Consider the following 12,107-nt stretch of genomic DNA (forward strand, 5'->3'; position numbering starts at 1 on the left):
TTTGTGTGGAGGTTGGCGTGGGGGTTAGCGTGATGATTGGCGCGAGGGTTTCTTTATGAGAGGTTTCCATGTCGAACGTAACCGTATGCCGTCATCTCTTTGCTCGTCAAGCTCCTGAGGGCTATGGTTCTGGAGTTTTCAAAAAAAACAATTTTGTGATTTGTATGAAGATAAAACTGAATCGGAACTACGAACAGAAATAGAATGTTCATATATCCTATTTTGGATTCTACGATCTGTTTGGCCTATATAGGATCCGGGGCAGTCTACACGAGGAATTTCATAAACTCCGTGTTGTTTATTGGGAATGTTGCCTTTGATTGGTAAGACAAGAGATGAAAATTTTTATTGGCGAATAAATATTGTATTGGGGGATGTAAGGAGCAAAAGCTTTTGTGTGATGAGGGCCTGAGTCTTTGGATTGGAATTGAGTGGGAGATTTATGTCTGTGGATGATCGTATTGATGTGATTTGGGCAGCTAACTCTAATGTCACAAACTAGTCGCATTGCTCCTGTAGTGATCTTCTCCCAAGTTAACATACTCCTTTTCTAACTTGGCTGCACCGTACTAAAGACGACCAATAGTCAAAAATACGTATATGCGGTTGCCTTCCATCGATATACCTTTTTTGGTTTTCTGTTTTGCGAGACATGCCACTACATTTTACTTTATATATATATATATATATATATATATATATATATATAAATATATATATATATATATATATATATATATATAATATATATATATATATATATATATATATATATATATATATATATATATATATATATATATATATGTCAATATTTCAAATGATAATATTTTGAGGAAATTAAAATTTTGTTTTTTATGTTTATGTCAAAATTATAAAAACTGTACATAAATTATTTCTTAATTCGAACAAAGTCCTTGGAACAAAGTCTACAAACCTTAGAATATTAAATATTTTGGAAACTACCGTTACTTGTCATGTTTTGCATTTACGATCAAGTTTTGTATTAAACATGACTTTAGTTAATCAGTTTTGTCAAAATCTGCGTACATATCGAAGGCAGAAATCTAGACCTTGGTATTTTTAATACAGTGCTCCACAAAATAACCAAACACTGTTTTGAAGAGATTTATTCAAAATATGTTTTATTAGTAAAAATTTGGTCTATTATCGTCCTCTGAATATTTGCTAGTTCAATATTTATTTTAGGGATAAATTCTAGAAAATCTTCCCGTCTAGGATTTGAAAGTGAACGAATTTATAACTCCCCATATAATTATTAGACCCTCCGAGCCACCCTTTGTAGACTCGTAAACTGATCACCCCGATAGGTAAAATCACCAGGATTTTTGCCTTAAGCCACTGGTTTCTAATGCGGAAAATTGCCTGTTACCTATTACACTTCTTATTTATGAGGTACTTTATTAAATTCAAAAGTTATTTTTAGCAAATGGCTTTAAAAGGTAATTGATATATTATATCTGCCAATCTAAATGGATTTAAGATGAGAAAATTCTGCGTAGGTTTTCGATAGGGAACTTTTTAATGAAAATATGTTTAAGCGTATGCTATTGCCGGTTATACCGAAAATAGTCCGCTATTTCATTTGCATTACATTTTTAATTTATCATTAAATTTTTTGAACACAATAAGTGTTACCATTTTGGCTTTATTAAGTTTTTTTTGGAAATAATATGCGATTTTGGACACTTTGTAAACCCTGCCTAGGGTAATTGCAGGGGGGATTGAGCGGTTACCACAGCCGGTCTCAAGCTCGGATAAAATATGGAGGGTGATTGGCAAGGTTAGCAACTTACCAATCATAAAAACGAATATTGCTCAAAGAAACAATGTACATCCTCGGAACAAAATTGATACTATGAAGATGACCACGGCAAGAAATAAAGACAAGCGAGAAATATCCAAAACCCAGATGAAAATTACTACTTGGAATATCAGGTTGCTCAACTCAATGGACCAAGAAATAACCCAAGTGCTGAAAGAGAAACAAATAGACATTTGCGCTCTACAGGAAACAAAAAATTAAGGAAAAGGACAATCAAAATTAGGTAAATACATACTACTCTACAGTGGAGTAGCCAAAGAAAACAGGGCCAAACAAGGTGTTGCCTTACTAGTATACCAAAGGTACCAAAATCACACCAAAGAGTTTCAATGTATATTAAAAAGAATTCTAACAAAGATAAGAATGAAGAAACACATTTTTTGACCCCAAACACCAACACAAATATACATTCCATAACACCCGTGGACAAAGATCTATGATAGATTACCGGTGGAAACTGTCCAGTAGAAAACGGAATCTTGAATTCTTCCAGTTACTTGTTGGTTAATATTATTAGGACTTCCTAGGTTTTTAGTAAAGAACTCAAGACCGCAAATGAAACTGTTTATTACTTCTATGTAAACGTAAATGTAGAAATATAAAGAAACTTAATTGTTTGTAAAATGAAATAAAAATAAATATTACAAAAATATTATTGTTAACCCATGTTGTTAGTTTGACGTTTTGAAACAGACTGTCTTTTTCGACAGGAGGATTGATTTCAGCCAGATATCTTTAAGATAAGCCGTGGCCGGGACCTGTTATCTTACCTTCGCGACAAGTTGTCGCCGGGATCAAATTTTGCAAAACACAACAGGGGTGTCGTCAGGTTATTTCTTCTTCTCATTGCGCCGCCGCCAAGGGCGGCGAAGAAGAAATAAAAAAACTTAGGTCATTTAGGTCATCAACAGAGATAATCGACGTAAGATTCCTCAACTCAGTAGATGTAGTGATGTGTGAAGTATTTCATGTTGTATTGTAATTGTTTTGCTTTGAAGACGTCCATTACTTGTTGTAATCCATGAAACAGACGTACATATCTTGGTTCACATTAAAGCAGCTCTGGATTAGTACGTTGAATGCAAAGAGAGCTTCACGGGTACCTACGCCTCTACGGAAACCAAATTGGGTTTCTTCAATATCCATATCGAGTATTTGGTATATGCGTTTATGGATGATGTTGGAGAGGATAATTTTATTACCAAACTTTCCACATTTTAGAGAGGCGTAGTTGTACACCTAATTGCTTCAAAATATTTATTAAGGACCACTGAAGCCATAGAACGTATTTTTCCGTCGACAACACACCCGGTCCTTACTTGTCGAGAGGCAAATTCGCACTGTCCTAAGTTATATACCGCCAAACGAGAAGTGGTGAGAGTTTCTGAGGGAAGGAGCCAGTCGCACACACCTTAGCACGATAGCTGACGATCTGAGCGCTCAAGTTGATAAAATAACTATATTACGATTACAATATTAAAAATAGGTTGTTTTTACAACAGATGATCTTTAAAAACATTTTAAGTGTGTGAGACATCAGGCTTATGGTGCGTTGGTCGGTACATTCTCTAGAATTTTTCTTTTTTGGAAGACAAATAAATGTTGAGGTCAACCATTCATTGGGTATGTCACCCGACTGATAAATTTCATTGAAGATTAACATCTTTATCAACGTCTGTTTTGCCTTGCAATTCTTAGAAGGCACAGATTAAAGCGGAATTCTTGAATTTGGTTTCGAAAATTAGTCTACAATTTTATTATCAGATGTCGCTACATTGCGTCTATACGAAGCCATGTTAGAGTTGCTTCCTAAGACAGAAAAGATTTATTTCACGTTCAGAGCGATTGCCAAAGCCGTTCTGATGAGGCCTATTGGGCCGAAATACGTATAAGCGGATGCGCAAGCTCCCTGTACGTGAAATCAAATCTTAACTGTCTTTTCCTTTTCATTGAAGATCTTTAAGAGGACATCCATGTGCTCATTTTCTATTATTTTAAGGATATTAATAGGAAGTTAACCTGGCCCCGGGCTTTTTCCGTTTCTGGTGTTCTATAGTGCATACAATATTTATTTCTTTGTAATTTCTATACTTGGTTGTGTTGTGGTTTCTTTTTTGTAGCCCTGCCATTTCTTTAACCTTTTTATGTAGATTGAATAGAGAAATTCCTTTCTCTATTCAATCAAAAACAACACAATAAAAGTAAAAGTAGAAGAAGAACTAACTGACCCTATTGAAGCTGGCAAAGGTATAATACAAGGGAGTTCCATGCGTCCTCTATTTTTGAACCTGATTATGGATGAAATAATAAGAAAAGTCAGAATTAAATAAGGATACCAAATAGGAGAAAAACAAGTTAAAATTATCTGCTAGGCAGACGACGAAAAACTACTATCTCAAAGTGAAAATGATTTACAACGTATGCTGCACCAATTCAATATCACCGTCACAAATTTTAACATGTTAACTTTCACAAAAAAGATAAAATGCATGGTTATAACAGCAAATTTCCTAAGACGTAAATTGGAGCTGGAAGACCAGATAATAGAACAAGTGATGGAGTTTTAATATCCAGGCATTACATTATCTAGCCACGGAAAGCTAAAAAAAAAGTGGAAGATCAACTGAGTAGAGCAAACAGAGCCTCAAACTGCTTAAATGAAACAATATGGAGAAAAAAATATCGGGAAAGAAATGAAAGGCAGTACTTACAAAACCTTAGACCATAAAAACTGATAGACACGCCTTGTACCGAACCGATGAAGCAAACACCTTCCGCGAAAGTGACGTCACAATGCGGCAAGAGCCCGCTTGGATTCTTAGCAAAGCACTAGTAAAATTACCCAATTTTAGATTAATTTTAATATAACTTCAATATTTTGTAAAAAATATGAAAGATAAATTATTTAGTAAAGTAATTAATAAATATTTTTGCCTTAAATTGTACAAATAAATGTTTTATTTGAAAGTACATACCTACATATATTATGTATTATATTATTATATATCGTTGGTATATCTCTTCTTGTTTGATATTCAAAAATAAATTTAAAGGAGAGTAATTTTATTTTGGGTGGAAGTTTCAGGTTAGGTAAAAAAAATATGTAGGAAATCTATTAATTTATTGACCACAAAACAAAATAGCTTTTGTTAACTTACTTCGAACTTGTATTACATTATTTAGTTTTTCGCCTTCGTGGTACAATCTAATGTTGCAATAATGGAAACAAATTATCTTTATTAGATTAAACAAATGGTTTGTTTTAAAATCATGATCAAACATATGTTCTTTGTATGCTTTAAACACAGAACCATGCACGTTACTCATGACGTTTATGATCAAGTTTGTGTAATCCTGATCCTGGTTACTAGTTATTGTTTTCCTATTATTTTCATCAGTTATAAAGTTGTCAATGAGTTGATGATCAACAGTTTTCATTTTCACCGTATTTGTTGTGCTTATTGCTAATATTATGGAAGGTGCCTGTTCTATACAATTAGCCTGGGTAGATCCTGTAACACTTGTGTGCATTAAGAGTCTTTTATATGCAGCTTTAAATTGTTTTGCCGTTGAGTTGTTGTTGTAACCTCCATGACTCCTAATAGAACTAAAGAAAACTTCTAAGTGATCTTGAGAAAGTTTATAGGTCGAAAGATACTTCAGACCTCCATCCATAGCCTCCACGTAATTTTTCCAAATTCCCATTAGTGACTTTAAACTAATGATCATACCAATAAAACCCGTCTTTCTTTGACTTAGATATAGGGGTTCACCATTTTTGGAGTCCTTAAGTGAAATAAGATACTTTATAGATTCTTCAGTTTTTTGAAAAATCGCTTGTTTATTATGTTGCTGTAAACTACATTTTAGGTGTTTTGCCAATAAATTTTAGCTAATTAAAATATCAAAAATATCATTGATATGTTCAATAAAATTTTGAGTAGCTTCGCTATGTACAAATTCTTTTGAGCTTTCATTTCTCAAATAATGTATTGCCTTAGCAACTTTTTGGCTGAACGTTTGGGCAGCTAATTTCACTTTCATTTTTTCCTTATACCAATTTAAATGCCTTCGCGTTATCCTAGTTGCAAGATGAAGGCCTTCCTTTTCTTGAATGTCTACTAATTTATGCAAATATTCCCATTTAATCGCTTTATTATTCCCGTCAAAAAAATTTTGTAATAACCTAAAGTATTGCGAATAAGTTTCAACATATGTGACGGTTCAAATATTACATGTATTGGTTGATTGGTTGCTGAATGTAGAAAATATACTTTATTGGAATTAATCGATAAATCAACTCCAAGTTGTTTAACCATGCTAATATTTGATGCTGCACCATCAAACGGTAAACTGGTAATTGTGACATCAGCTTCGTGCATTATTTTTAAGCACATTTTTATTAGATTACTTTTTTTGAACACCTGATAACCCAGCGATTAAAAAGTAGCCTATCGGCAGCTTCCATGAATCATTTAAACTATTAATTAAGAATACAATTGCTTCTTTTGCTTTAATGTCGGAAGAATCGCTTTGAGGTTTACTTCCTATATCAACATACCTAAAATTAATGTTTTCAATTATTTAAATACAAAATATAATGTTGATACTTTTTATAATTGCTAATAAATATTAAGCTACACTTACCCTAAAAACTGTTCACCATCCCATTCTATTTTCTGGTGTATAGACATTTCATCGACCATCAAAGCACAGATACATGATTTTCCTAAATTTCTAAGTTCAACTACTTTTTGTTTTAATACATTCACTGCTTCTTTTTGAAATCCAGGCTCACAAGCTACTACTTGATACCACTTTTGAAGAGTTCGTGGATGAGGCAATATGTTAGGAAAAGTTTTTCTGACATACAAGTAAGCTTTTGGTGAATAGAAATTAAGAGTGAGAGCAAAGCTTTTTAACTCCGGTGGATATGTTTTAGTGCTCTTAGATTTAAGTAGCTGCTTAAAGATAGTTTTTGCAGAAGCATGCATCGTATCCTAATAAAATAAAAAACAATAATCAAAACTTGATCGACTAAATACAAACAATATAAAATAATAAACTGTTATACATGCCAAAGCTAAATAGATCACTAATAAGAAGTATTAATAATTTTCCTTACCGAAAGTTTCAGAGAGGAATCTTCATCGATCATCTGTTTTTCTTTAAGATGTTCTAATAAAGATTTTAAGGTATTTACTTTTTTAATAAGCCTTCTATTTCATTGTTGCAACATTTTGATTTGTTTGTTTTTCTTTTGAATTAATTTGTTTACTACTACTTTATATCCCTGGTCTCTGTTAGATGATTCTTGTTCAAAGTCACCAAGGTAATGTCTTCGCTTTTTCAAAGAAGGTTTTAAGGTAGTTTCATCTGAAATTTCTACTGGAGTCTTTATGGTGGTAGATTCACTCGTCACATTTATATTTTCCCTTTTAGATCCTGTTGGTTTGACTGAGACAGTTTCTCTTTTTTTTTGGAAATTTTCTAGTTGTAATTTGCTTAATTAAATGGTTTGGAAAATCGAAAATGCTGGGTACAGCATCTTTTTTTAGTTGTTTTTTTGAACTCCAACCGCTAGTAATATACGAATCCGCTATGACATGTTTGGAGCAAATTTTAGAACTCAGTTGGTTTAAAATTTTCACGGCGCATCGCTATAATCCATTTTTTTTTGCAATGATGAATCTTTAGGAAATCTTAAAGAATATATTTGCTTTATTCTTCAGTTTGCAACGTAATTATAAAATGAAAATTATATATAAGACTCTCTCTCATATGTATCTATTTTAAACACTTTGGGAGGAAAAAGTAAAATAATAGGTGCTAAATTTCTGGTATGTTTTTCAAGTTTAATGTGTGAATTTACTTACCCATGAAATGATATATCTGTCCCTTTTTTTGTTGCTGCGTACAATTAAATGCACTGCAAGACCCCACCATAATTAAAATATTAATGTATTGGAAAATTTTTAAATTGGAATACTTTAAAAAGTTTACAACGCGTATAAACACTTCTAATCACTACCGTTTTTGCCGCACACTGACGTCACCCACAGCTGTGTGAATCGTTTTATGTTGGCTTCACTCTTCGAGACGAGAGAATAGCATTACGGCGTGTCTATCAGTTTTTATGGTCTAAGTACAAAACAGTCATCAAACCAATAATAACATACGCGGCAGAAACACGACCTGAGCCAGAGAGGACAAACAGAATATTAGAACCAGCAGAGATGAAAACACTAAGAAAAATTAATGGTACAACACTATGGGACAGAGCTAGTACAGATATACGACGTAAATGCAAGGTGGAGAACATCAAGGATTGGATAAGAAATAGAAGAGTAGAATGGAACGATCATGTGACCCGAATGACAACAAATAGAGTAGTAAAGACGGCAAGAGACGGTTCCACAATAAGAAGAAGATTAGTTTTCAAGACCACGAAAATAATGGAATGGCAGTTTCTGGAGGCACATTGAAAAAGAAACAGGCATGTTTACATAAAAAGAAAAAGAAGAAGAAGGAAAAACAGATCAATATAAAAACTTGAATGTGCAAGAATTGCATAGAAAACGAAAAACATAATTTTCTATACGCGCAAAAGCTCTACACTTCATGGCATCATTGGCGAGCATTTTTAATTTAACAAAATGCATAAAAATGCTCCAAGTTCCTTTTCTGGCATTTAGAAATGGCCAAAGGTCATTTTGTGGTCTTTAACTGTCACGGGGCACAGGTAGGCCAGTGATTAGTTTGCAAATCTCTCCAGGTCTATTTTCAAATTCTTTGATTGCATTTATTTTAATTGGTCATGAGTTTACGTGTACCTTAGGATTTTGTAAACTTCGTCAAAGTTTCCAGTTAGATTATTCCTTCTGTGATTCAGGGACTATTAGGTTGTCTTAGAGATCCAAATCTTATTCATTTACTCTCATAGCTTTATTTTAAAAACAGAACATAAAAAAAAACGGGTAGTACCTTCAGTATTACAAATACTAGTTTGTTTTAGGTTTCCGATCCACTTTGTCAGAGTCTGGACAGATGAACTTTTGGGGCCAATTAGAATGGACTCAAGGTCTAGGTATTGCCTATACAGAGTACGTACTGACCGCTCCTGAGGTACAAGAATTATGGAACTCCAATCAGGAATTTGATCTTGTCGTGATGGAGCATTTTATTAATGACGCAGCGACGATATTTCATCATAGGTAAGTTTTTACGTAATTATCAGCATTAACCATACAATGTTATTAGAGGAATTTGTATTGTTTCAGGTGTTAAGTAAATGCTTTGTTCTTAGGTAAAGTTAAGTTCATAGTTTTTACAAAGAGTCGATTATTATATCCTAATAACTATGGTACTATACACAGTCATAAAAAAGAAGCTTTTTTTAGTTCATATACCAGTCGGAAGTTGAGATTTCGGAAATTTCATTCATCCAACTATTCCTCTTTTCTAGTTTTTCTATTAGATGTTTTTCTCTTATCTTGATACAGGTTCCAAATATATTCTGTAGTCATTCTTCTGCATTATATGTTTTGCTCGATGTTACTTATCTTCTCTTTGCGACTGTCTCTTTGGTTTCCTTACATTTTAGTGTTTTCATGTCGCATTTTTTGTTACCATTCTTTTTTGTAACCATCATAAATTCACCTAAATTTACCAACAAAAGGAACGTGATCTGACGATGTATCAACACCAGGGTAACTTTTAACTGATAGGCATCCATTACGGAATCTCTGGTTCACCATCAAGTATTCAATTTGATTCCGTATTACTACGTCTCCTAGTTGATCTTGCGGAGAAACAAGGAATACAAGGTCTTGGTGGTAGTTTAAAGAATGTATTTACTATTCCAAATTTTTCTTCCTTTACAAACAGTTTTAATTTTTGTTCCCTGTTAGTACTCTTCCCTTTACCAATTTTCGTATTCAAATCACCAATAATAAAAATTATATCTAGTAATAGTAGTAACTTCTGTTTAAATACTTCTTGTATTGATAAAATGCGTTAGGCTTTCACGTCCATCGTCTAACTTGTTAAACTGTTTGTTCGGGCTGTTAGACCGTTGTCTTCTGAGATTAATTCTTGACGTTTCGCCAACACTAGGGGTTGGCATCTTCTGGAGATCTTCTGAAGCAGTACAACGCGGCGTCAGTTTCAGCTTACAAGCGAAGCAGTAACATCTCCAGAAGATGCCAACCCCTAGTGTTGGCGAAACGTCAAGAATTAATCTCAGAAGACAACGGCCTAACAGCCCGAACAAACAGCTTAACAACTTCTTGTGATATTTTAGTTGTATTAAATTCTTTGTCTTTTTTTATCGGCTTTTTAATTTAAAAATGTTAAACTAACAAATTAGAACTGATGCTTCAGTTAAAACACGTTTTACACATTAACATTTACAACATTTTTTATATTATATTAATAAAAAAGAACGTAATAATTGTATGAATACCAAAAACATTCAATTTAACTCATTATTGAATTGGCGTATTTCGATTATTTAAACTATGGACTATTTTTGGAATTTGCACAATGTATAACATTGTTTCGTAAAATATATTATTAATGTAAATTATCTTTGTCCATGACTGCTTTAAAATACTTCTTTTTTATTCGTTTTCTCAATTAAAATATTATAGAAAAGAGTCTGAACCTGTCTTCATGTTGATTGTGTTAAGTTAAACATTTGTTTACATGCGGTTAAGTCCTCGTAGACACATCGTCTCAGGATAAGCAACTTCATGTGGAGTTATACGTCGCCATGTTACCAAATCCACTGGTAACTTTAACATCATAATATTTAATACTATGTATATGTATAATACTAAATTTAAACAAACAATTTTTAACGGGTTTTTACCCACATATTTAGTGGCCCAATACATGTATACCTAGACACTGATGATGGAATATGGATTCCGAAAACGTTTTGTGATATATCCCGATTGGGTTTTTAAATTATATACCTTTTATAAAGGATTTTTAATAACAATTTTATCCAGAATTCCTATTGGAATCAAAAAGCACGAGTGAAACTGAACAAATCAACCAACACAGAAGAATTTGAAATTTTAAGATTGGTGCGACAGGAGTGTGTATTTTGTCTCCTATGCTCTTCAATCTCTATGTAGAGAACATTTTTGCAGAGGCACTGGAAGGCTCTGAGTGTGGAATAAAGGTAAACGGGTTCCCGATAAATAACATTCGTTACGGCGACGACACCGCGATAATAACAGACACGAACATGATATGCAGTTGATGTTAAGTGAAATAAACATCATAGGAAAAATATATGGCTTGAAGGTAAATGCTGGAAAAACAGGTAAATGCATGGCAATCAGCAGAAACGCACTTTTAAGAATACAACTGCAAGTGGATCATACTCCAATTGATCAAGTGAAAAAATCTAAATACTTGGGAATGATGATGAATGACCAATGGGATCTTCAACAAGAAATAAAATGCCGTACCGAACAAGCAAGACAAGCTTCTATCAAATTTAAACCGCTACTATGTAACCGCAATCTTCCCTTCAATCTCCGCTACAGGATGGTTAAATGCTATTTATGGTCCATATTGTTATACGGCATTGAAACATGGACGTTAAGAGTACCTTCCATTAATAAGTTGGAGGCCTTCGAAATGTGGACGTCGCGATGAATGTTCCCCGAAGAATGTATTTGAACTCCTGAAGTGGAGCATAGAGCTTCAGTGAAAACGCGCCATCGAGTTCTATTTTGCGCTAACTAACTAACTGAAACTGTGGAGATAGGTTACCGAACATGACATATCCTAAATGAGTGTTTTGAAGCACTGGAAGACCTGCTTCAATATGAATTAAACCATCCTTTAATAGATCACAGTAAATTTCTGCACCTAATAAGAGATCGATTCTCCCTGGGGAGGAGTAAGAGGGATCACTGAGCTTTATGCCAGCTGGTATTTTTATTTTGCTACGATCTAGAGGTACCTGAGGTATTTTACACGTAATATTATCCAAAACTGCACATGATACATCAAATTTCATATCATTGTTTTTATATGGGAAAAATTCAATGTTTACCATTTCATTTGAGATGAAACAATTTTGAGAGATTGTGGAAATTTGTAATCTTTTATTAGTGGTAGAATAATTTAGTTTATTTACTAAATCTTTTGTTGCAAAACTCGATTGAGATCCATTATCGAGAAGACATCTTGCGTGTACAGGTTGTCCACTTTCAGAGTAAATTGTTACCAGCGCTGTGGC

General features: G+C 33.4%; 1 protein-coding gene across 1 annotated transcript in view; it reads left to right on the forward strand.

The window, feature by feature from the left end:
• LOC140451473 (UDP-glycosyltransferase UGT5-like) overlaps window positions 1–12,107 on the forward strand; it is a 59,246-nt gene that overhangs the window by 19,554 nt on the left and 27,585 nt on the right. Inside the window, exon 2 of the mRNA XM_072545295.1 lies at window positions 8,862–9,060. Coding sequence (XP_072401396.1) covers window positions 8,862–9,060 — 199 coding nt within the window. The remainder of the gene's footprint in view (window positions 1–8,861; window positions 9,061–12,107) is intronic.

Source organism: Diabrotica undecimpunctata, chromosome 9 (assembly GCF_040954645.1).
Source record: "Diabrotica undecimpunctata isolate CICGRU chromosome 9, icDiaUnde3, whole genome shotgun sequence".
NCBI classification, from domain to species: domain Eukaryota; kingdom Metazoa; phylum Arthropoda; class Insecta; order Coleoptera; family Chrysomelidae; genus Diabrotica; species Diabrotica undecimpunctata.